Below are 26,142 nucleotides of genomic sequence, written 5' to 3'. Positions count from 1 at the left end.
GTGTATATAAATTTTTAGAGCAACATTCTTTAACATTCTAATATACTACAATTAACCAGAACTATGCATTATATCATTAAGAAGTTAATTTATTAATACCTACAATGTAAGCCCTATACTGCAAGAATATAATACTATTTTGTCATATTGCCCAAGACAAAAAAATAAAAGTTATGAATGTGAGTGAGAGTATTGACATGGTTCTTGGCAAAATTCTACATGTACACATACACATACATACAAACACACTCACACACATCCAACATTTGTTATGGCATCGACCCTTTGAAGAAAAAAAAAAAACAAATAATATAGCTACATTAAGGAGTGCCAGCCTGCTGTGTAAAAGTGTAACATTCTTAGCGAGATCCACAGGAATACTGCCTTACATCTCCATTTTAATAAACTGATCTACAGTTTATCATTTCATACCCTTAGCCATACTGTAATTTTTAACATGCGTTACTCCCTTCCCACCCTCTCCCACCCAATACCGGTTCAACCGCAGCTAATATCGGAGTGTTGCAAATGCAATGCACTCTGGTTAAAGCTGATCAGTATTTTGATGTATTTATTTTGCACAAAAACAAAGTCTGCAGTAGCAAGTACTATGCTGGAGTATCAGGAAGCAGATAAAGCTAGGTTTCCCCATTGGCCATCTTTTCCAGAAGGTGTAAACAAGGGATTCGCTTTCTCCAAGTACAGCACTTTGCGGAGATCTGCCTGTATTCCATCCACAAGACTGTGATCCCATCCTGCTCCCACTTCCTGTATCTGTCTGTAAATAAGTGGTATACTATGTCAGGATGTTGGTGATAAAATCGTACAGACGCTTTGAATATTGTTCTGGGTTGACAGTGGAGATTACAGCGCCAGCCTATTAAAAAAAATGCACAAGTTAAAGAAAAGAATTTCTACAATGTTTTGTGATAATTTTTTTATGACCGTGTCATGAAGATATTTAAATACAAATTTACTCACCTGCAGTACTTGGTTGTAAGACAATAAAAATTATAATATACATGCATGTGTGTGTGTGTGTGTGTGTGTGTGTGTGTGTGTGTGTGTATCTGTTCACTTGAATCAAATTGCTGCGTGAGTCTGAACTTTGTCTCTTTCCCACTGTTATGCAATCCCATACTTGGTATATTTAAATAGCAAGTGATGTAGGGAGCACAGTTGCCACACGAGAGATGCAAGAAGACTTGTCCCCTGCAAAACTCATTATTTTTGTATTTTTTTTCCCCATCAGGTTGGTAAATATTTTTAAACGATGATCTTATGTTCAATATTTCGAATGTTTGCTGTTTCCTAAATATATAGACATTCAGGTGTGTATGTATTTATTTTACCACACCAAAGACAGTGTACCACTGGCCTTGCTATTTATGTGTACAAAACATCTTGCATTTTACAATTTCACACCAATGTCAAACCAGACCACTATTTACAGAGACGAGTACAACTAGAGGATAAATAAGCTTTTTGCACCTGCTCTTAATTGGCATCACAAATCATTAAATGGGTGGCTTAGCTTAAACCTCCAGCATATGCTGATAATTTCAGTACTGCATAAGAAATATTAAGATACTTTAGCAAAAAGGAAAATATAAGACACTGGAGATGTAATAGTCACTTAGTGGCAGACAGGAAATATTGACTTTGGAAAGTCAAATGGTTGTTCTATTTTGGGAAGAATTTTAAAAAATTGCTAAAGGCTGTGATCAGACAACTGTAATACTACTGATTCTTTAATTTCATTTAATGTGCCAGTTCCAGACTCTATTTCTAGAACTGAAATGCCTCTCTTATGGTCTATCCTGGCTATTGCCAGAAAGGTAATTACAATGAATTGGAAAAGTAAAAACATTCTCTCTTTTTCAGCTTTTATTTGTCTAGCGAAAAGTGTATGTAAGAAAGCACTGTAAATTATATACACCAAATCATGAATATCACTCATGAGAAATTATATTGGCAAAAATTTAAAGATTTATTAGAAAAATTTTAATGATATTGTTTGATATTACCATTTGTTATGGACTTTATATAGTTTAATTGCTTTATTTTGATGACTGAGTTTTATATCTTGTATTTTCTTTTCTTTATGTGAACTTAAAATGCCAGAAAATTAAAAAAAAAAGAAATATTAAGATACTATAAATGGCACTGTTTAAATAATATAAAAGTGAACGTTATGTACTTACCATAATGCTAGATTTGTGTTTTCTTACATCTGTCTCGACCTCTGGGTTAACGGTCCCAAGGCCGGGACCTCAGATACTTCAGCACTGAAGCCCCGCCTCCTCAACTCATTATACACCGTCCTTACTGCCCTACTTGTTTCCCATAAACCTAAGGCAGAAAAAACAAAGAAACCATTCCCGGAAAAAATAAAGAGAATTCCAAAAGGAATTAGGAAAGAAAGGGTGCTAACAAGTGGTCCCAAATATAGGCTTTTGGTGACAATTTGGAAGAGGGAATGGAGGAAGGAAGGGATGGTTGAGATGGATGGAAAAAGACAACAAGGATCTAGCATTATGGTTAGTACATAACTATTATATCCAATGTTATCTTTTCTGACCATCTCAACCTGTGGAACAGAGTCTCCAGACAGTAAAACCCCATGGTGGTATCAACAGAAAACATTCCATAAGATGGTAGGGCCAAAGGTAGACCTGAAGCTGGATTGGATAGCTAATTTGTAAAGGTTTTCAAAGGTATGAGTGCTAAACCAGATAGCAGCTGCACAAATATCAAGAGAGTTTTGATCAAAGAAGGCAGCTGAAATAGCACCAGCTCTTGTAGAATGAACTCTAGGCTTGCCAGGTAGAGGAATTTCTTTAATGAGTACATAAGGAAATACAGTTGGAAAGCCATCTGGATAGTCAGTTTTGAAACAGGCTTATCCAACCAAGTTTAGGAGAAGGACATAAAAAGCTGGTTAGACTTCCTAAAAGCCTTAGTTCTGTCCAGATAAAATCTAAGTTAACGAACACCCAAACAGTGCGGCAAGTATTCTCCTTTGTTGTTGAAGATAGGGAAGAAAACTGATAAATCGACAGGCTGATTTAGGTTTGATTAAAGAGCCACCTTTGCTACAAAGGACGGAAGGATTTCTACTTAAGAGATATCCTATCCCTATGAAAAAATAAGATAAGATTGTATTAAAAGATAAGGCTTGAAGTTCCAGTATCCTTCATGCAAAAGTAATGACCACCAAAAACAAAGTCTTCCAAGAGAGCAGTTTCAATTTTACTGGCTCAAAGGGAGGTCTAGTCAGGGCTTGCAAGATTAGAGTCTGATCTCAGGGTAGTACCAGATCCCTGACAGGAGGTTTGAAAAGGAAGGCAACTTTCAGAAAATCCTTTGATAGTTTTAGAGACTCAACAGGTACATTATTCATGCCTATTTGAAAATTAGATATGGCAGCTAACAGCCTTGATAGTAGACTACCTAAGACCACAGTGAAGCAGCTCCACCAAGAAATCTAGAACTGTATTCAAATGAGTGGAAAAGGTATCTAAACCTTTGGAAGAGGCCCAAATAGAAAATCTTTTTTCATTTACTAGCATAAACCCACCTGGTGGAAGGTTTTTGGGATGATGACAGGGAGTTCCCTGAATTGGCTGGAACTCCCAAACTACCTAGACTATCTCCAACTCACTACTGCACATAGACTCATATTTCACCCAACAAAATGTCCCACTCTAACTAACATCCTTCCCCCTTATACACCCAACAGAGCTCTCAGATCTGAAAATCAGAACTTAATTACTATCCATAAACCTAAACGTCCTGCTGGCCAACTTCTCCTATCTTTCCCATTAGGCAAAAAAATGGAATTCCCTTCCCTCCACACTAAGAACCATACCAAACTCAGAAAACTTCAAAACCCAGCTATTCAAACACCTGTCCACTAAATGGAAATGTACCTGCCTTCACTCAACCTAATCCAAGGGGGTTCTCGCTCTGGTTCCCAAGCTGTACAACTCTCATAGTTATCTTCCTATGACCCTATCTAAACTCTCAACAATTTTTATAGCTTCTCTCTAAGCTCTCACCTCCTACAGCTACCCTTACACAGCCCAGCCTTGTAAATATTGTAAATAGCATTCTACTGTTGATGTGTGTATAAAGCGTATTTACATTTTCTTAAAAGGTTTGTATGGAAACTGTTTCCACACCTAACCCATATCTGTTTTCCTCAAATGAAACTGTGTGATCCCTACCTTCAAGCTTAATGAATTTGTTAACTATGCATGTTACTGAATGCATCTATTCTACATAAGATTTTTATTATTAACTATGATTTGCATCTAAATTGTATAATGCATCTTGGAGCTTTTCTCCCCGGGCCTCCACTGAAAATGGGCCAATTCGGTCCAGTAGACTTCCCAGGTAATCAAATTGCAAATAAATAAATAAAATTGACAACTCTCTTAGAAGCTTGGGAACTCTGGCCATCAATGGAACTAAAAGAAACAACCAGTCAATCTTAGAGATTTGTGATTTGGGTAAGGGGTCTCAAGAGGTGAGAAATCAGCTTTGGAACAGAGTGCACAACACTAGGCATGTGCAACAGATGAGACCACACAGAAGGGAATTAAACTTGTCTTGGCCAAAAGGAGGCTATACGATCATGGTTGCTTTCCAATGGGCTGCCTTCTGAAGAAACTTTATTATAAAGGTGGTTGGGAGACAGAGAGAGAGGCATAATGGAGACTTGGGGCCAAGCATAAAGAAAAGCAACCCTTGGTGACTGTCCCTTGGGGGGATCACAGCAAAAATGCTGCTGCAGCTGCCCCCTCCAGGAGGATGCAAATAGATCACAGCAGGGATGGCTGAACTTTCAAACTGTTAACTCTGGATTGAGGGACCACTCATGAGGCACAAGGAGGCTCCTGCTCAGTTTGTTAGTATGTTGGATTTCCTTAGGATGTGCACTGCTATCAGAAACCATTATGAAGACATCGCCTATTGGCACACTATCATGATCTCTTGATGCAGGGCACACTACAGAGTTCCCCCATTTATGTACCACACCAGTGACAACTTGGCAGGCAGGATGGCTAATACACGTCAGGGGAGAAAGTACTGAAAGGCCTGCAATGTTAGGAGGACTGTGCTTTACCTCCAAGACATTGATGTGAAGGCTGGTCTCTGACTAGGACTAGGTACTCTGAGCTGTCTTCCTTTGAAATACCCCCACCCCAACCTCAAGAGAGAAGTGTCTGTGGTAACCATGGCCTGGGGTTTAGGGAAAACAAAAGCCACCCAGCAATATGGTGGTGTTGGCATATGTTGGTAAGATGGATGAGAAAGTCCAAAGGATGACAGGATATTGACCACTGAATCAACAGGGACAGCTGATGAGAACAGAACTTAGCCAGCGGCACAAGAAAAATACATGTGAGGAGCAGAAGAACTAAGAAAGCTGGAGACATTTAAGAACTTGGGAGGCTTGAATACATAGACAGGATAGTCTGGAAGGGGGCAATTTAGCAACTTGACTGATGGTATCCAGACAGCATACAGTGAATTTCAGGACTTCTGCCAGTTCTAGAATGGACTTCTTGTAGTTCACAATAATGCCCAAAACACAGACATAGCTGAAGCAAAGAGTCCCTGGCTAGGATTAAAGATGCCTTCATGGTTGTTGTAAGGAGCCAAACACCCAGGTAAAGGAAAGACCTGGAACTCCTGCAGACGTGGCCACACTGCCATGCACTTGGTGAACACTGGGGAGCTGTGGTGACCCCAAAGGACAGTGATCGGAACTGATAATGGCTGGCTCCCAAGCCAGAAGCACAGGAACCTCCTGGATTGCCTCACTATCTTCATGTTATAGTAGGCATCCTTCAGGTCTACCAAGCACATCCAGTTATCTTTTCTCAACACAGGTGAGAATGGGCTGCACCCTTACCATCCAGAACTTGGTCTGTTTCACACACTGATTCAAATTGCTGAGATGCAGAATGAGGCGGAGGTCCTTGTTTTTCTTTGGCACTAAAAAGAATCTTGAATAGACCCTGGATCCTCTTTGGTCTGGTGGGAACTCTTGAATGACTTGGTTGAGGAGCAATTTTATTATTACTGTCAGAAAAATATGCATTAATGTGTGTGCTTAATGCTAATTAGAAACTAAATAAGTTAACACGTTTTTTCATTCTATTTTATATGCACTATTTGATATACAGCTGAGTTTTATATGAGACTAAAAGATGCTTTTGAAACTGCAGTGTGCTTTCTGAAACTTGCAAGATGCCATCTGACCTAGTAATTGCTAGCACAACAATATTCATGTTTATGCCTTTTGGAAATGTACTTGAGAAGCAGGTGATTATCTGCTAGGTCAGGAAGAAATGAATGAACAATGCTATATTCTGTAATGTAATGATTTTAAACAATCAGCTCTGTTCGAAGTATGAGAACATGCACATCTGCAGAAGTTAGAGATAACATAGACAAAGGACTGTTAGAGAAATGAACTGCAATCTATACTTGCTTTGTGCTCGAATTAGCCATAGTACCTTGAATGGTAACATTGTATATATCTAACTGGTGGTAGCCAAGGCCACGTTCTTTTTCTTAGGAAGTTTCTCACATAAATTGATAGTACAAGCAGAATATTGTAAAAACAATCACTACGAAATGATGATGACAAAACTTGTGATTCACTACGTCAGCTTGGTAGGCAATGTCTTATTAGAAAATGTATAAAAATGCTTGCATTTCCTGATTCTAGTCAGACAAACTCTGTATTAGCACATTTTTGTCTCCTTGCTGCAAGATTAAAGTGCCTTAACCTGAACCTACCGTGTACTGATCATTTTTTAAGTATATTTTTCCTTTGACAATTACCATGACTGCTTCTTCCCTTCAAAGGTGGGACAGACCATTTGTGAAGGGATCTTAAATTCTCCACTGGAGTGTAGTGGAAGGGAATGGAATAACCACTGGATATGACTCTCCACACCCAAGCATCTGAACTAATGGTTTCCAAAGCTTTGAGGTGAAGAGCCAGGTGCTCCCAACTGCCTCCAGAGAGAAGCAGCCAGGCAATTCTTCAGGGATGCTGAAAGGCCTTAGCAGAGAAGGGACCCTTTGAAGCCATGATTCTGCAGACTGCTCCTGCCTGTGGGGCAATGTCCATTGAAGCAACCCCATCACTGCAGAGGGAACCATCCCCAGGAGCCTCTTGGAAAAACTGCTGTGACTTGCAAAATAAAGAGCAGCTTACTTCCTTTCTAGTTCCTGGAAAAGGACCTCTGAAGGCTGGAGAAATGTACCACAATAGCAGACATCTTCCCTTCCTGTTCACTCTTAGTCAATGTATCCTTGGCTATGAAACGAAATAAAGTGGAACCATCAAACCAGGGATTTAGAAAGGATACCTTGAAGAAATGAGCAAAGTTACACAACTGTGCTGGATATAAATATAGGTGCCTACTGGGCAAGCAATACCATCTTCAGCATTCAAAAGAGGTCTTATGGATACATTAGTCATGCATTACATGGTAGGCAGCAGAACTTAGAGACTTTTGAGTCTCCAGTGGCAGCTGTGTTGACACAGTCTCTGACATCTTCGAAATCAAATCAAATCTCAGAGTAGTTCAGTAGCCAAGTAGTTCAGCACACAGCAAAGGTGGCTGAAGCATAAGTACACTTCCCCAGGCAGTCCAGCTCCCGAGACTCCTTGTTAAGTGGTGAACCATATAGCTCTTCTTGGAGATCTTTTTCTTGGTGGCTGCAGCAACCATGACAGCATCCACTGCTGAACCTCTGCTCTAAAAGGCTCTATCTTTGGGGGAGGCTAAAACGTTATCAGGCTTCCAGGGTATTGACTCTACCATATTGGGGTCTCTCCATGCTCCCCAGGATAAGAAATCAATTAGGGCATCTGGATGGGCCCCAATCAAAAGCCTGAAGAAATACAGACTCCTCAGTGGTGGGGGCTTCTGGGGTCCACCCCCTGCTGTCTCATGAATTCTAATAAGTTGCCAAAAGAGGCATCTTCACGGTGGGATTTTGGGGATCCTTCCCCTTTGTTGAGGTCAGAATCCTTGACAGCAACTCCCCAGAGGAGTACAAAAACTTCCTCTTGTGTGGGCTGTTCATGTGAGCCTCCTGGGGAGAGATGCTGGGTGGAACTGAAGAAGCAGGTGATCCTGTAATGTGGGAAGGCTCAAAGCTAATTGACGTGAGCTTGAGGAACATGAAGGATGAAAGGACCAGGATGTTCTGAGTTAGCAACAGAAGCCCCAGTCTCCCACTGCATCCTCTGTATGTTAAATGCCAACTCCAAGGCTGGACAAATAGACACATTTCTTCTCAGAGTGGCAGGTCCAGGTGAGAGACCAGTGCCCAATGCTGACTCCATCAGCTCTGATGCTCAGATCAAAGCTGAGCTATCTAAGGCTGAGGCACACAAGGAAAGGGATAGCTTCAAAACCATGAGAGTCCATCCCAACCCAAGGGCATTAGCCCTAAGCTTCAGCTCTGAGATGAAGGAGCCACAGTCAAGAACATCAAGAAGGAAGCTAGTGGCTGAGGCAGCCAAGTTATCGGCACTGACAGAGGGGGAAAGGAACATTTGCACCCATAGGCCCTGGCATCAAAAGATGGACTGAGATAGGAATACTTAAAGTTAGAACCGAAGGCAGAGGGGATGACACTTAGGGCATTTGCATACCTTCTTACAGGCCCAGGTGGACCTAACACTCCCAGCTGATCTGGCAGACCTACAGGATGCTGTTGAGGATGGCTTGCAATCTTAGCAATGACAGATCTAGGTTTTGGAGCCAAAAGGAAGAGGTTAAGATCCAAAGTGGGGAAGGCTCTGGTAAAAATACAGCAGGATTTTTTGGGTAAAAAGAGGGAGTGAAGCCTAGCTGAAGTAGGAGCTGCAGACAGAAAGGAACTATGAATACTCATGGCAGGAAAGTTTAAAGACTCTGAGCCCAGAGCCATAGCAAAAGGTGATTGGTGTCGTGGGGTCACGTAAATAAACTTTGAGAAGCAGACCAAGGCACCGAAAGCCTGTAGATCTTCATATCTGTAGGTCCTTCCTTTGAGGAGAATGAGGGTTTGTGCTCCTCTCTCTCGCTGTCTCTTTAGCTTTACTCTTGTATTTTTATCTATCCACCATCCTTCCCCCTCTCTCATTATCTAAGTCATGATACCCTTCATGCTTTTTGGAAGAAGATGAAGAAGGGATGAAAGGAGGAAGAGATGCTGATGGCAGAAGCTCCTTTATGAATAATTTAGCCCTCCAATTGGTGAGTGCTCTCGGAGGAGCGTGGTTGACACAACATCTTTGGGGAGTGCAGCTTATGCCACACCAAACTTTTTGAAGCCTAATGCCTTTTTCATAGCTGGGCCCAAAAGTAAAAAAAGCACAAGCACACACATTTATGTTATTCATTCACAGTCAAAGATAGTGCACTCTGTTAGGAGGGACACATTCAAATGGGACAGTATATGTGTGTATTTTCTACCCATGTATCTTACTGAAGTCCCAGAATCTTTACTGTGAACTGGCTTTAGTGAACATATGGTCTCTTACACAGAGCTACTAAATCCAGAATTTCAGAAGGTTTTGGCTGCCACAGTCTGATACTATCTGCACAAAAAGCTGAGGAAAACTAATGCCCAATATGTATGTGTACCAAGTTCCTATTATATGAAAAGTAAACATCCTATATATTTCCCCAGGAAAAATGCATCTATTGCAGTGATAAAATGCTGTGGCTACAATGCCATGCTTTTAGGTGGCTAAAATTGTGAAGCCAAACTCAGACGTGTGCTGCATTGAAATCTGTGATGACTTTGGTGTGGTTGCAGCTCAGTAACTTGTTATGACTTACAAGTATTATAATGAAATATCAAATATGAACTGAGATTCAGCCTTTCAAACACAGGCCCCAGTGTCTAGCTTATGTTCGTTTACTGCTAGAGTATGACATTTTTCATTATACTATGCTTTCATTGTGGATGCTATGAAGAACTTTTGCTTTGCATGGCAAGCACAATAATCATCTAAAATAATTTTTACTGAGTGGGCATTGCATCACAAGAAGAAAGGCCTCTCTATTACACAAGAAAAACATATTTTATTTAGTTGTAACACGCCTAATGCCACAGTTGCAATACAATTCTTTTAAGTGGCTAAAACCATGGAGTCAAATTCACAGGAGTGCTGCATGTCTGAGGCTAGAACTGCAATCTTAGTTGTATTTATAGCAGATCACCTAATTGTTATTACATGAAGGTTTTGCAAAGAAATCTCAAATCGGTACAGAGAAAGTCACAGTAGTTTTAATTCATGGGTCATTACTGCCACAGTCTAACATTTTTCATTATACTCATAATTGTACACTCAACAGGTTTATTATTCATAATTAGTAAACACACACAAACTATGCCAAATAATGTCATTGAAAAAAAGAGAAATGCTTTATTGTTTGTGCTTTCATCCAAATAACAAAATGTCAAAAAACCTTTTTCAGATTCCAAAACAGTTGCTGTGTATCAAATTAATTCATTAAAATGTGCAAAACCATTCAAGAGCCCCAGTTTAAATACATGATCACATCAAATCACGTGATACAAATACTCAACTGAAAATACACCCAACGTCTTTTAAAAAACTCTAAATATCAGAAAAGTTCCTTGTTATCCACCCATCTATTCACAGCCTTTTTCCCATTTTTGCTCATGAGGTTGGGGTGTCATTTCAACAGTGATAATCATCTTCAGCCAAGGTTTGCCTTCTTATAATTCATGTTATGAGAAAAATATTTACAGTTTTGCTTCACTTACCTTTAACACACTATCAATAGATATTTGATTGTTCAATCCTGGTGTTGGCATAGCATTCAGCAGTAAATGACATATTAGGTCCCTATTTTGAACTTTGTTGTCCCAAGAACTACCCTTTATATTCATATATGTATCTTTTCCTAATATGAAAAAAAAATTAAAATTTTTTCAAGTTCTTACATACCATGCAATGTTCACTTAGTGAATTATTCTTATATTTTCTTTACATGTCACACATATACTGACAACTCCTATTTTGCAGCTGCCTCTCCATTTTGCTTATAAAGAAAGCATCATAAGAGAGGCAGATGGCCAAGTAAACAAGCCCAGATATTATAATCCTAATGAACTCTACATGTGATATCTCTCAGAAGCCCACTCACTGCAACAAATCTTTGCAATGATCCCATTTAACAATGCCCCTACTTTGGGTAAAATCTAAGTTACTTCTATTTCTTTCCAAAGTCTGTTTCAAATTCCTATAAAAACAAATGTTGGTAGTGTCCCCAATTTTTCTATAATCATATGATGAATGCTACTGTCCATTCTGTATTTATAGTAGGTTTAGTACTAAACACATTATTAGATAAAAGTATAACCATAGTTTTGCCATATCTACTTTGTTACCTACCATGCCAGCCTCCCTGATCCCAAAATGGGCTTACATTTTGCCTTCCTATTAGCTTTAATTTCCTTGGCCATTTGTGGTAATACATTAAATGCATAATAATAATAATTATTATTATTATGACAACATCATGCTGCAGTCCAAAAACTTTAATAACACCTACTGCCTTGGTCACAACTGACCTATAAAAGTTTTAACACAAAAGAAAACCATCACCTTACGCAACACTTCAATCATCAATAATACAATTATAGTTCAATTAACAAAAAATAAATCAATTAAAATAATACACCAATTTAAAACAACTTAACACATTAAAGTCCATATCAGGACCCTTTGGTTTTAAAGTATGGGAGTGTTGCATCTGAACCTACTCAATGAGTGCCTGCACTTATGTCATTGTTCTGACTTACACATGAGGCTAAATTGAGGATCCTCCTGGCGGCTCCCTTGTAAGGAACACTAAATGAATATCTACATTTTGGTTCCTCATTCCAAAACAGACAATAGTCCAACGGAAAGACTACTGCCACAGAGATGCCAAAGGACAAGGAGTAGCTTATGATGCAGTGTTTCAATGTATTGCAAATGGTATGAACCTCATAAGAGGTCATTAGTGACGCTATTAGAAAAAAAAAACATAAGTACTATAAACCTGATCCCCAAATGAAATACCCACTTTTACTTTGAAGGATTTTGAAGAGTTTGATTGTTGTTTAATGGAAGTTTGTTCCTTCATTTGCCTATTCTATAAAAAAAAAAATGTGTTCCAAGCAGTCCAGTCCTGCTGCCGAATGCCATTAAAAAGGTATTATTTTTAAACCTGAATATTCACAGCAACCTGGGCTTCAATAGTACTAAAACACATGTATGCCCATATCAAGTCGCACCTAAACAGCCTGTACGCTGTACTACACAAATTCATAATTTTTAAATCCAGCTTCATACCCTGTCCACTTCAATATACTAACAAATCTTGTAAAACACTTCTGAATGGACTCTAGTCTTTTAATGTTACTACAGGAATAATTAAAAAGCAGATTGATATTCAATGATTGTGTGACTGAATGTCAAACAATGGAACTGGCACCTCAATGTTTCTTGAATAAATAGTTTACACTATCAATTGTATCATGTACTCCTGCCCTGTTTCTCATGCCTTCGATCAAATGTTTTCTGTTCTATCTTCTTGTCTTACTTCTACCAAATGAAAATACCACAATGGTTTTTAGTTATATATCTAATGAGTTTCATATTACTGTCTGTAATAAGGCTTAAGAAATGTAATATTTTCTGTTTTACATTCACCTTTTTGTAAATTGTGATTCTTGGCAACTGTCAAACTTTTTTGTATCTTCTTCTTCTTTGTCTTTCGACTTTTCCCGGTTAGGGGTCGCCACAGCGGAACTCCGGTCCGCTAATGATTGGCAGTTGATTTTTACATACCGGCTTGCCAGGCCTGACGCACAACCTTCAACGAAGGTACGCCCATTCATGCATGTCTCCACGCAGAAGACGCTCTAGCTGAGAATCGAACCAGACAGCATCTTACTGTGAGGCGACAACGCTACCATAGCACCACCACCGTATAAAGTTTGTAATACTTTTAAAAATTTTTGTAATCTTGTTGTACTATTGTTATGGAGCTTATCTCCCCGGGTCTCCGTTGAAAACGGGCTACCCGGTTAACAAATGTAAAATAAATAAATAAATAAAAATGTCCTAATAACGTAACCAACACAATTGTTGTAATCCAGTCTGTTTGATACTGATGTACCTAAATCCTTGAAATGAGTGCATTCTAAAATAACATCCTTATCTAATGCCTATATATAGGGTAATGCTCATTGCTAGATCCCACATATATAATTTTACACTTTGCATTATCAAACAAATCACCATTTTACAGTGGCCCACATGTACAGTTCATCCAAATATCTTTGGAGATACTCCAGATCTTTAATATTATTACCTAGGCTGGCAATATTGCAAATCCGGGATCTAGCATGTTGATCAGCATAGCCATAAAAAATGAAGCAGAAAGGGTCCCAAAACTGACTGCTGAGGCACCCAACTTTTAACTTCAGATACTTATATTCATATTTAATGTATGGATTATGATACTATTTTAAGTTCTGTTACAATGGTCATATGTGGCACACAATCAAATGCCATGGCAATATCCAAGAAATGAATATCTATGGGTTTCTATTACCACAAACAAATACCAAATCTGAATAAAATGTCACTTGATTGTTTACATTGGACCTGCCTTGTGTGTCCAGTGCTGAGTGATCTTAACAATTAAATTCTTTGCATTTATTTCATACTTTTGACCAGGACCCTCTCAAAGGATTTTTTTGATGTTGCCAGCCAAACTAACTGCAATTCTCGGCACACACAGTACCACCACCCTTACAAATAGGAGTTATGAATGCTTGTTACCAAAAGGTAGGGATGTAGCTATCATGCAAAAATTATTGAATTAAGTTAATGTCTGACATAATTTGTCCCTCATTTTACAGAACAAAAACCCATTCAGTTGTTCCAGATATGGTGTACTCATTTGGTTTAGTAAGGTTTCATGTTCTCCACCTCATTTTAATTTACGGGCTTTCTGTGTTACTCAGTGAAATATACCTGGACCACAAAAAGATTTTCCTGTGCATAAGTATGAAAATTAGTTAAAAACAACTATGCTTTCATTACCTACAGTCAAGTTCTAACCATCTAAAAGGGTCAGGTGATTTCAATATTTTGTCATTATATTCTTTAGCATATTTAAAAAAAAGATTTCATATTAGCCTTTGTATTACTTGCCAGTTTTAGTTTCTGCTGTCCCTTATAGCGCTTCTGTATTTTATTCTAAATTTCTAATGTCCTTATATCTGGTCTTTTTTCTGTTTCATGGATTATTTATTTATCATTTGTTAACTGGGAAAGTTCTTCGAACGAAGCCAATTTTCAGTGGAGGCCCTGGGGGAAACACTCCAGATGCATGTCTTTGTAACGTGGGAGGAAACAGGAGTACCTGGAGGAAACTCACACGAACACAGGGAGGACATGCAGACTCCACACAAAAGGCACTCCAATGAGAATCGGACCGGAGAACCTCTTGCTGTGAGGCGACAATGCTACTGCTGCACTACTGCACCATCCGTTATTCTTCAGCTCCACTCAACTAGAGTTTTTTTTTTTCTTTCTTGATGGTCTCAGTTGCCTTCTAATCCACCATGGGATCTCTTGACATCTGACTTATCTTTACCTTTCCAATATGGGCCATATTCTTTAATTAAAGAATTTGACTTGGAATAAAAACTTATCAGCTACACTTTTTCCAGCAAATTTATTTTTTCAGTCTCAGCTACATATATAAATTATTCTTAGCAGAATTTCTAAGCTTCTTAAGTAATGCTTCCCTAATCCTAAAACTCCTGTCCCTGGTAAATAAATTAAAGCATACCCCATGGTGGTCTGAAATACCAAGTGATGGAATCAGGCATAATTCACAAAGACAGATGAAACCTGTTGCAAGGACCACATCCAGTATGTTATTCTTTCTTGGAGTCTTAACTTGCTGAGTCTATGCCATGGAAGTAATAGTACCTAAAATGATGATTTAACAAAAATTATTTTGTTGAGGAACATTTGCCATGCTACTTCTGCTACATTTAAATCCCCAAGATATAGGCAACATTCATCCATAGCAAAGTTAGCATAAAGCTATTCATTGAGTTCCCTATTTCCCAGAGACAAGAGTCCTATAAAAACCTACCACCTTAATCTTAACACTCAGTCCCAACAGACAGTAGAAATAACCTCAAATACATCAGCAGTATAAGCTAATGTTGAACTACGGTGCTGTCTTACAAAAGGAGACAAGCTTTTGGCCTTGCCTGTTACGTCTGATATTAGGATAGCCAACATAACCTTTCAAACAAAAGGTTTTCAGCAACTCACTAAATCATGTCTCAGCAAGGACTGCTATGTTGATCTCATTTGTACATGACTCCAAGAATTCCAGTTTATTTACACTTCTTGCATTGCAGAGCATAAATTTCACAGGTTCACAGATAAGTACTAGGCTAGCTGCCCTTGCAGACCATTTTAAACCTAGCCAATTTCCCTTTTGGTGTTTGAATTAACCTATCCCATTTGGTGTTAGACTGGCCTTATCCATCCATGGCCAATAATTATATATTACCCCTAGTAAGAATAACTGGGATCCTATCATACATAATTTTAGGGGACCCATGCATGGGATAGAGCATTTAGGAGCTGCCTCTGTCCAAAAAATCTGTACAGGAGGCAGTCCCGGGGTACATTTTCTGTTTCCCACCCATAGATCCAAGTTACGACAGGGATGAGCTTTGTTTTATGTGGATGGGGAGTCTATTCCAGAGCAATGGTATCCTCTGTTAAACATACCTATCCCTCCAAACCATTCTGTTGATGTTGCAGAAGACGTTTATATCCCCAGACCAAGTATTTCTAATATCACTTGACTTGATATTCTTTCGCTGTTCCCTGGCATCATCATAAAGTGGATTCCTAAAAAGTATTTGGTTTGACTCATTTGTTTGGAACCAATTATTTTTTACCTAAATAGCTCAAAAGAAGCCTACCTCTGACCAAATACCCATAGCTTCCTACCATATTTTCCCACAATGGGATATGCCGATTCCCAAAACATAACAATGTCTCCTAATGTACTCATTTCACAGTAAGCACTTTCATCTTACACCGACTTCTTCAGACACTGAAAGAGTTAAGCTAAAAGCTCTTAATGACAGATGTATGATCTGGTTTAACCCAATAAATAAAACAATCACTGCTCTCACCTCACAATAATAAGAGACACTCGATGGCCTTCTTACTTAAGAATGCAGTCTAAAATTAATGCTTTTATCCTTTTAGTTTAAGCAGCTTTAAACTTCACCATTACAGTCCTATCAGGCAGGCTTGTGACATTCAATCTCACTTGCCACAGAGATTCCATATACTTCAAGACATGTTCTGCACCTCCCTCTCTAATATCTGGAATAAAAAAATAAACAGAAAACATACATCCTCTGTAATACAGCCATTAGTATGTATGTCAATTAAAGTGCATTATTTATATTGATGGACCTAACTGCAAAACAATGAACATAGACTCTAGTTTAAAGATGTTGAGTGGTCTTTCCAATATAAAATGCTGGACATGTTTTATATCCCTACTTTACCCCCCACCCCACACACACACACAGTACTCGTAATCTTGTTCTGGTGCTGCACTGTTGCTCAATCAGCTCCCCAGTACTGCTAAGGAGCAATGTGCTGCCCCCAGCTGCAACCTTATCACTCAGCTAAGCTAAACTCTGCTTCACTGCACCAAGGGGTACCTTGCCCTCTCCTCTCAGTACTGCAATCCCCCACATCTAACTAGGCAGTGCAAGTAGGACCTTTCTGATATAAGGAGGGATCAGAGTACTGTTCACACATCTGTTACTTTTTATATTCTGCACAACCTTCAGCTAGGTTAGCCTAATGAAATGAAATTCCTTCGACAGCCTAATCCATGACAGTTACTGTCAACAGTTACCCATATTAACATAAACACAGTGATGGCATCTACTACAAGTTGCCACATAACTTTAAAGGCTGTAGTGCTTAACTTAGAACCTGAATGTTTGAATCTGTTTCCTGTCTGAAAACAATGATCGATTTATACTTCTTATCTTCTTTATAATGTTTTTATTCACTGAATGGGCATAATAATAGTCACACTCTTATAAGATACTCTTTTGTTTGTTGTTATTAATACTCTCATTTGATCCACTACTTACTGATGCAATATCCAATTAGTCAATATCTTTCCTGTTGAAGTTCCGGTCTCTGAATGGAAAGAAAAACTAGTTGAGGACTATGAGAAATCTGCCTGCTGGAATGAGGCACTGCACGATTGCGCCAATTCTAAGAAAGCACCTCCTTTTCAGAAGCCTGACTGCTTGCTATAGCATCAGTAGCAATATGACGCTTGAGCACTCCAAACTAAAGATTCTGAATACTTATTTTACGCACTCAAAAGATTTTTCTGTTTCTAACCAAAAGCAGACAATGTATTTTCTACCCCGTGACCATGCAATCTTTTTCTATCCAGTGGGGAATCCACCTCAGACACGGGAGCAATTTCAGTAGCAGTCAGATATCCATCTGCCTGAAAAAAAAAGAGTATCTTTGACATTTCAACAGAAATAGCAGCCTGCTGCCAGGAGATAATAGTGTACTCAGGAATAAGTTAGTTCCGAATTCACTTTTGGCATTATTTAAAACTTTCAACCTTTCTTCATACTATTTAAAAGTTCTTTACAAGAAAAACATTTGAGAGTTCTCTTATTCAGGGATGGCTAATTAAGATGATGTCCATATTTGTAGAACACCATTTAAATTAAAGATGGTGCTAAAAGATAATGAAGTGGTTTTGAATTACTCTAAACAATTTTTATTATAATTGTTTTCATTTCATACTGTCTTAGGACAGAAGGACATTTATTTGTTTGCAACATTAGACATATGTTCATTATTTACAGTCATACCTAATGATATAGGCTTAGAGTTTGTAAAGCTTTTTTGTTAACACACAGCACATATACTCCACAAACCTTAGATTTAATTTGTTTATTAATTGAAACTATTTTGGACAATAATGTGTTTATCTTTATGAGGTCTTATTACTGACAAAAGACTGGTGTAGTAAGGTTACCTCCTGTGCTAACAGCTATGCGAACATGGTGTTAGCACAGTGGGAGGAACAATGTGTCTTCTCTGATAACAATGCATTCTCTATCAACATTTTACTTTATCGCAGATTCGTGGATGAAGTATTTATTTATTGGAAAGGAAGTGAAAGTGAATTCCAATGGTTCTTCAGTTATTTACATGACACCACGGATTTTTTAAGACTCACCTATCATATTTCTGAGAGATGTATTGATTTGTTAGATATCAAGTTGGTCAGAAATGAGATGAATGACATTGTTGCTACACGTTACAGAAAAAGTTGTCATACAAATCATATTTTCCATAGGAGTAGTCCCCCCTACCACACATATACACAATTATTATTAGGGGACAGGCTATGAGAACCTCCCGCCTAACTAATTCAGATAAGTTCTATGATGAGATGAATGTTATGAAACATGAGTTTTTGGATCGAGGCTATAAAAATAAAGACATAGAACAAGGGATACATGAAGTGATGGCTTTACGTAGTAATAGAGCTGCCCCATACATTTCTAATACACAACAGGATGTTAGTAAGATATAACAATAATTTTTATGTGAAAGCACCAACCATAAAATCTATCTTATCCAAGTAATATTAACATGGTACGTGAAGTTATTAATAAAAATTGGCATATTTTGACATCAGATACACAAGTTAACAGTATAATAGGGATGACTCCCAACTCCACGTTTAGAAATAAAAAGTCATTAAAAAGGCTGTTGTGCTATAATAACTACACGAGATATATCGGTACAATTACTATTACTGGTACATACCCTTGTAACAAGTGTAGTTTTTGTCATCTGACAGACTCAAGTACTGCCTTCATATACCCATCTACACATAAAAGATACGAGTTCAAGGTCCTTCCTGTGTGTCAAACTAGGAATTTAGTTTACCTAGCACAATGTGTGACATGTCAAAACTTTTATGTAGGTAAGACTAACCGTAGTTTGATGAAAAGGATGAGGGAACATGTACGGGATCTGAGGCAAATGACAGTAATAATTAATTAGCTAAGCTAAGCTTTAAGACTTTAAAGTTGTAGAAGTCATGAGAGACAATGGTAGGATGGGTGATATAAAGAATGCCACTGAAGTGAGAGAGTTGTTCTGGATCCTACATTTGCAGGCAGATAAGAAAGGGGGACTGAATGACAAGGTCTCTTTAAGGCCTAAATTAAAGGCAAAGTGACGTTATTCTCTGCAATTTTAAATGGGATCATATGGTTGTTATACCTTGTTATACCTTGGTCTAGTAGTTTGTGTTCTACTCGATTGTATATTAATCATTTACTTTATTTAGATTTTATACAGTCTGAAGTAGTAGTATATCTACCAAAGCACTAACCGTTGTTTTTATTTGTTCTTATTACAGTTTTACTGTTTATTACCACTGCCATATACAGTACATTTTATTTTAACGTTCTCTTACTGCGACAGGTTTCAATCATACAAGTTATTTTTCATTAAAATCACATACCTGCAAGTTTAGCTTTACTGTTTGACCAAGTTTAGGGAAAGCATTGTGACATTAAAAAAAAAATAAAACAAGTTCTTTTACTGCATCACTGAAACATAACATTGCTTCTTTCAAAGCGGAATGCAAGTCCAGCATTAGAAAAGCGTTGGATGGGCCTCTTACTACAAACTAATTTTATAATTTGACATCTTTAACAGAGAGACATTATTAAATCTTAAAATTTGCAAATATATTATCAAGGCTGACGAGGGCAGTAGCATGGTGCTGACAATCACACATCACACTTATGAGGAAAAGACACTGGCTTTGCTTGCAGACAATGAATTTAACAAGGAGGTTAAACAAATCCCACATGTTGCAGGCTACAATCCAGCATTCAGGAATGGATGAATGACGTGCATAATTTTGAAAGACTGGATAATTTTTTTAATTGTGACCGATTCATATACTTCTATCTTGTTTGGCATACCATAAATACAGCAAAAGACTAAGAATTGGTGAATTGCATGATTGATGAATATGAAACAGATCATTTGGTATTACAATAAATAAGTTTTCAAGAGAAGCAGTCTTGACCTTATCAAAAGCTGGAGCTGGCATACTAAGTGAAACTACTAGTACAAAATTAAAAGAGATAACTGTGGAAAATGGAAGTGTGTAAAATAAAATGATAGATATAAAGGCAAAATGAGAGAAAGAGACAATGCAATACAGTAGTAAAAAAGATAAGCAAGACAGAGGCGAGACACAAAAAAATCTGCAGTAAGTAAAATGAAAGCCTTATGTACTAGGTGTAGCTACGGGCAAGATGGGAAGCATTGTAATCAGTCTTGGAATACCTGTGATAGAAAGAACCATTCTGCATAAAACTGTAAAATAAATGGCAGTTATGCTCAAATGTATTTGTATGCAGTTAAAGAAAAACATTTGTTGGCAGTATTAAAGTGAAACGTGTTGCTTTACTGCAGGCTAAAATTGCATCTCAGGCACTGAAACAATAGCAAAAGACAGGCTGCTGGCAAGAAATGTTGAGAACTAGTAAAAACACTGAATTTTACCAGTTAATATGCATAGCGCAATGTTTTTGAGGATATGCCCAATGCACTGAGGCTGAAAGGCATTAAAAAGAGTTCTATGCACACTGTTTACATATCCAGGACACTAAAATGGGTCAAAATCTGTTGATGTGAATATTAATATGAAAACATCATCTCGTCTCATATTGCAACACTTAAGTTAATTCTGCAAAGAATCTGCGTCACTTGACTTGTATGAAGCTAGGAGTGATAGAATGAATTTGTGGTATGAAAGCAAACAGTGAATGTGTTCTTGTACACATACAGGAACAGCAACAGAGTCACAGACGCATTTTAAATGCTGTACAGAGCCACAGCGGTGACATCTTTCATGGCTATCTGGATTTATTTATTGGCTTTGAAAATATTAAATGCAAATAAATCCTAATGCAATACCAGAGATGCATGCCTCAAAGAAAATACCAAATGTGCTCAGAAAAAAAACATCCAGAACCAAAGCAAATAGAAAGGTTAGGTGTTATTAAAAATTAATTAGAGCCAAAATAATGGGTGAATAATAACATTACCATTATAAAGAAAGAAAAGATTTGCATTCCTATAGATCCATAACAGCTGAAGTGATTTAAAATGAACAGTACTGCTTATAAAAGAGAAGTTTTATTAAGTAGGCCAAATGCTGTTATTTTCAATATCAAATACAAACCAGGAATTCTGGCAGATACATCTAGAAGAAGAAAGCTCCACTTTGTTTTTCCTCTTTTTTTAATCAGCTGTCAATCATCACTCCTCTCATCAATCAACGCATTCATTCTCCATCACGGGGGGGTGTCAAATGAGAGGGGCTATCACTAAGAGAGCCAACCACAGGTGACCGGAGATCTTTTTGTGTACCACATTCTCTCTTGCAACCCAGTGAAGAGTGGGGTAGCGGATGTGTAATGGATTGCAGCAAAATGTGCCCCCTTCAATTCCACAAAGAGATGTCCTTGCAGGCAGTCCTGCCCATCCCCTAGAAGCAAGAATGGTGGTTCCCTCATCTCCATCAGGGGAAGTACATAATCCAGTATGCCCTTGAGTGTATGACCCTACCAACCCCAAGGGAAGGTGAGTGGACTACGTCCCTTCAATCCTTGTCCTTTCTGTCTGGGTTCCCCAGTACCAGGGCCACTAATCAAAGCCTGGCCACTGGTTCAAAGACAGGGCTCCACCTTCCTGTGCCAAAGAGTCAGGCTTATTTTTTACATTTAATATACCACTAGGGAGATACAGTCCTTGCACTTATGTTTGGTATTTCTTCAGCATCAGAGATGTACCACAGAGTTGTTGCACAAGTAAATGAAGACCTGGAAATTGTTGTAAACATAAAATGTTATCTATCTGTGTAGGGCCAGACACAAGAAGAGTATGACAAAAGACAGATGCATATGCTAAATAGATCAAGACAGCATATTTTAAGCCAAACAATTAGAAATACAACACAAGAGTGACAAGTCTGAAATATGTGGGTCACATTCTAAAAGCAGAGGGACTGAAACAGGCTTTGAAAAAGACAGAACAATCATGCAAATGCCAAAGTTAGAAAACAAGCAACAGAGGTTTCTAGGAATAACTGCATATCATGCAAAGTTTGAACATAATGTCTCTGAATGGGACAATGGTTTTGACAGGTTTAAGAAACTAGTTACATAGGCACCAATTGTTCTAAAATGTGATGTTAATTGATCGGCTGTGCTGTAAGCATGCAAAAGAAAAGACTAATTGCTTATGTGCTAGATGCACAAAACAGATATGCTTAAACAGAAAATGAAGTGCCAGTGATGGAGTGGATATGAGAACTTCCACAAATATGTTTTCTATAGTAAAGAAGCAGAGAGAAAAACAGTCCACAAACCCTTGCAAATAATACACAGGAAGTCTTTGTACATGACACCTTTGAAATTGCAGATGATGTTACCTAATCTACAGCCGCGGTGCTGCAGCGGTTAGCATTGCTGCCTCACAGCAAGAGGTTCTCCGGTTTGATCCTCGGCTGGGGTGCATTCTGTGTGGAGTCTGCATGTCCTCCCTGTGGTCACGTGGGTTTCCTCCAGGTGCTCCGGTTTCCTCCCACATCCCAAAGACATGCTGTAGGTGGATTGGACACCTCTAAATTGGCCCTAGGTGTGAATGCGTGTGTGTGCCTTCTGTGGAAGGTTGTGCACCGGGCTGGCAACTCGACACCGTAAAACTCCACTGCTAATCATGAGCGGACAGGTGATCCGCTGTGGCGACCCCTAACCGGGAAAAAGCCGAAAGAAGAAGAAGTTACCTAATCTACAGAATCTACAGAAGTATGATTTCAAAATGACATAATACCATACAAGTAACAAGATATAGCAGATATGTTGAAAGCAGCATATTTACCAGTGAAGCATGAAGAAATAAAAAGAACTAAAGATTTTAGTACTACACTTGTTAGATTACTAAAGATAACATAAAAAATACAATAACTCCGGAGATGTACTGACGCTTATTCAAAAAACATAGTTACTTAAGTCTGACTTTTTATTTTTAGATAGGTTAGTCAAAGTAAAAATCATCAGCAATGAAAGAATCAGTCTTAATTTTCTCTCAGTCGTGAATTAGTTGTATTCAAGGTTAAATGCTCAGAGATGACAAACTAGAAGTCTGTGATCAGCAGAAAAGAAGCATGCCAGAACAGCGAAGTGCAAAGAAATAGTAAAAGATACTGGTCTGAAAAGTCAAACAGAACAAGGAATGCAGAGTTATAACATATGCAGTGCGCAGCATAACAATAATTCAGAGGAAGAGTGACTAATCAATTAACTGCTTGCCTCTCTGACAGAGCAGGGTTGCCACGTGTGTCTCACTGCATGAATTCCCATCATAAGGCTGCCAGCAGAAACTATAGAAGATGATGATACCATTTGTCTGCAATGGATGGAGGGCTTCTACAGGGTTAAATCCCTCATGTAAATGAGGGATATGCTTCACAAAGCCCACTAGATAACTATACCTCTTTAATACTAGTAGGCACACAAACAGGAGGATTGCCTACAGCTTCAAAAGAAAACCACATGATGGCTGCAGGGATGGGAAACCATGATGTGAAAGTCAAGAGGCAGTAATTTAGATAGTTGGCAGTCGGGGATCACAAAATGATGCAAAAAACCCCCAGTGCAGTCATACATATAGATCTTATTCCTACTGCATGAAGTTTTGACTACTGTGTAAACACGGACATAAAATATGAAATGCAAAGGTTCATAATCTCTATTCAGGACAGCCTTGCAACACGCTTCCAAGCAGAATTAAGGAATTTAGCAGCAAATTAAGGAGTGAATTTGACAAAAAAGATTTTTCAGATTACTGGAGTTGCACACTATTTCAATAATGCACTGGGTGCTTTCTGATATAAGTTATTTGTGTAACAATTTACTTTTCTAATTAAAAAATATATATGTTAGATTTTTTAGATTCCTGTTAGAGGACACTTAGGCCACAAATAAAAAAAAAAAAAAAAAAAACTGAATGAAACATAAATTTAGATAACCGAGTTTGGCTATACCCAGTCAAATCTATGACATGCATTAGACATTAATGTGGGTCAAGAAAATGGTTCCCCTTGCTGATTACACCTCTTCTTAGGCTACTCCTGTTCTCAGAACTGCAACAACATCAGAAATGAAACACAATCAGGTTCTATAAGAAGCAGAGATGATCAGGTATGAACTAGACAGCCATAAATGTCAACATCAGAACAGAGGTGTAATCATGGAAAGTAACTTAAGTTGATGAATTCAATCACAGAAACAAGAAAATAAATTAGGGGATGAGTTGATGGCCTAAAGGATCAAACAAAGGATAAAGGATGACAGTCTCCAGTTATTAAATAAGCCAGTAAGAAAAACTATTATAACCAAGATGCTTTCCTTATGGAAGACATACACTGACTGCTGCAGAACAGTATTAGATACAGTTTAAGGTGAACATTTTTGTGTCACTAACTTTCTAGTGGAATGCACACTACTGGACAACTACAGTTTTTAAAGCTCACTGATGTTACTGGTTCCATTACCCTGCTTTGTCCAATTAAAAGTGAGATACTGGATGATTTACACTTGACCTCATTTCCAATCTCCAATCCTCTCTGGTTGTGTAAGATATGACCCCTCCCTCCATGACAGTACCACTGAGCATAATGCAGATGCCCCACTTTCCAGTACATCTCTGTGACAGTGGATTGTTCCACTTACAGAACTTATGAGAGTCAACACAGACAGACTTCAGCACAGTAGCACCAACTGTGTGGGCAATTATGACTTTCCAAAAAGAAAATGTCATTATCTAATACCAACTCAAACAGAAATCTCTGAAAATGTGTAACTTAAACTATATATATTTATACATCAATAGTAGTCAATAATATCACTTTGTACTATTACAGATGGACTAGGTATTTAGGTTGTGAACTGAAAATTTCAAAAAGTTACAAAACAGTAAAGACAATTCCAGACAGATATTGCTGCCTATGGCTGTACTCATCTAATCATTATATATCTTTCATCTGCTTACTGCTTCTGGAATCAAAGAGAAATAATTTTACATAAAGATATACACAAGCTATAACAAAACAATGGTACTTACTCCATGTTTGACAGTCTTGGCAGCATGTGCAGCTTTTTTTCTTTGCATCATAATGTGTGAGAATATCAATAATTGCCATGAAGTACACTTCCTTTCTTGGAGCATCTGTTAAAGCAAGAAACTGCTAGGTTAAAAAAATAACAATTTCTCAAGCGAAGAGGCCAAACAATTACACGTATAACATACCTGACATTACAAAATGGTGCGTGTGTCCTCTTTATTACCAGAATCTGTTCCTTTTTTGTTTCTTTACAGGACTACATGAATTTATCTCAACTACATTCACTACTCTTACCAGAATAAGTCACTGCCCATCCCAGTCCCTGGAAATGTGTCCGTTATACTTTACGTTCTTTTTGGTACTGCTGTAAAGACTACAGTAAATCTTAAGTTTGACACTCCAACACCCACTGCTCTAGACACCATGGAACTGAAGGTCTCAGAGTTATATATCATTAGATCAAAAACTTGAACAAAAAGATTCAATGACTCCAGAGGAATGCAAGATATGAATGCTGTGACTCTACTGTTAAAAGGATGGGTCCTAAAGAATATGACCCTTAAGGTAAAGGTACACAGATGAAAACTAAGCTCCCAAGAAACAGTAATAGCATCAGGAACTACAATCCCTGCAGATCACTTTATTCATCAAAACCTACAGTTCAATACTCTTGACATAAATCAATGCTCATTGCAAAAGACATCATATGCTCTAACACAATGTATTTAAAACAACAAAGACTAGTAAATTATCATAT

At 38.1% G+C, this 26,142-nt stretch overlaps 1 protein-coding gene across 1 annotated transcript in view; it reads right to left on the bottom strand.

The window, feature by feature from the left end:
* Nucleotides 1-669: 669 nt before the first annotated feature.
* PIP4K2A (phosphatidylinositol-5-phosphate 4-kinase type 2 alpha) overlaps nucleotides 670-26,142 on the bottom strand; it is a 1,425,784-nt gene continuing 1,400,311 nt past the window's right edge. Inside the window, 3 exon segments of the mRNA XM_044064562.1 lie at nucleotides 670-877; nucleotides 25,385-25,423; nucleotides 25,425-25,489. Of these exon segments, the coding sequence (XP_043920497.1) occupies nucleotides 797-877; nucleotides 25,385-25,423; nucleotides 25,425-25,489 (185 nt within the window). The 3' untranslated portion in view covers nucleotides 670-796.

Source organism: Protopterus annectens, chromosome 3.part0 (genome assembly GCF_019279795.1).
Source record: "Protopterus annectens isolate FY-2018-M chromosome 3.part0, PAN1.0, whole genome shotgun sequence".
Taxonomy (NCBI): Eukaryota; Metazoa; Chordata; order Ceratodontiformes; family Protopteridae; genus Protopterus; species Protopterus annectens.
Note: the sequence above shows the minus strand (reverse complement) of the source record. Positions and strands in the feature narration are given on the sequence as shown.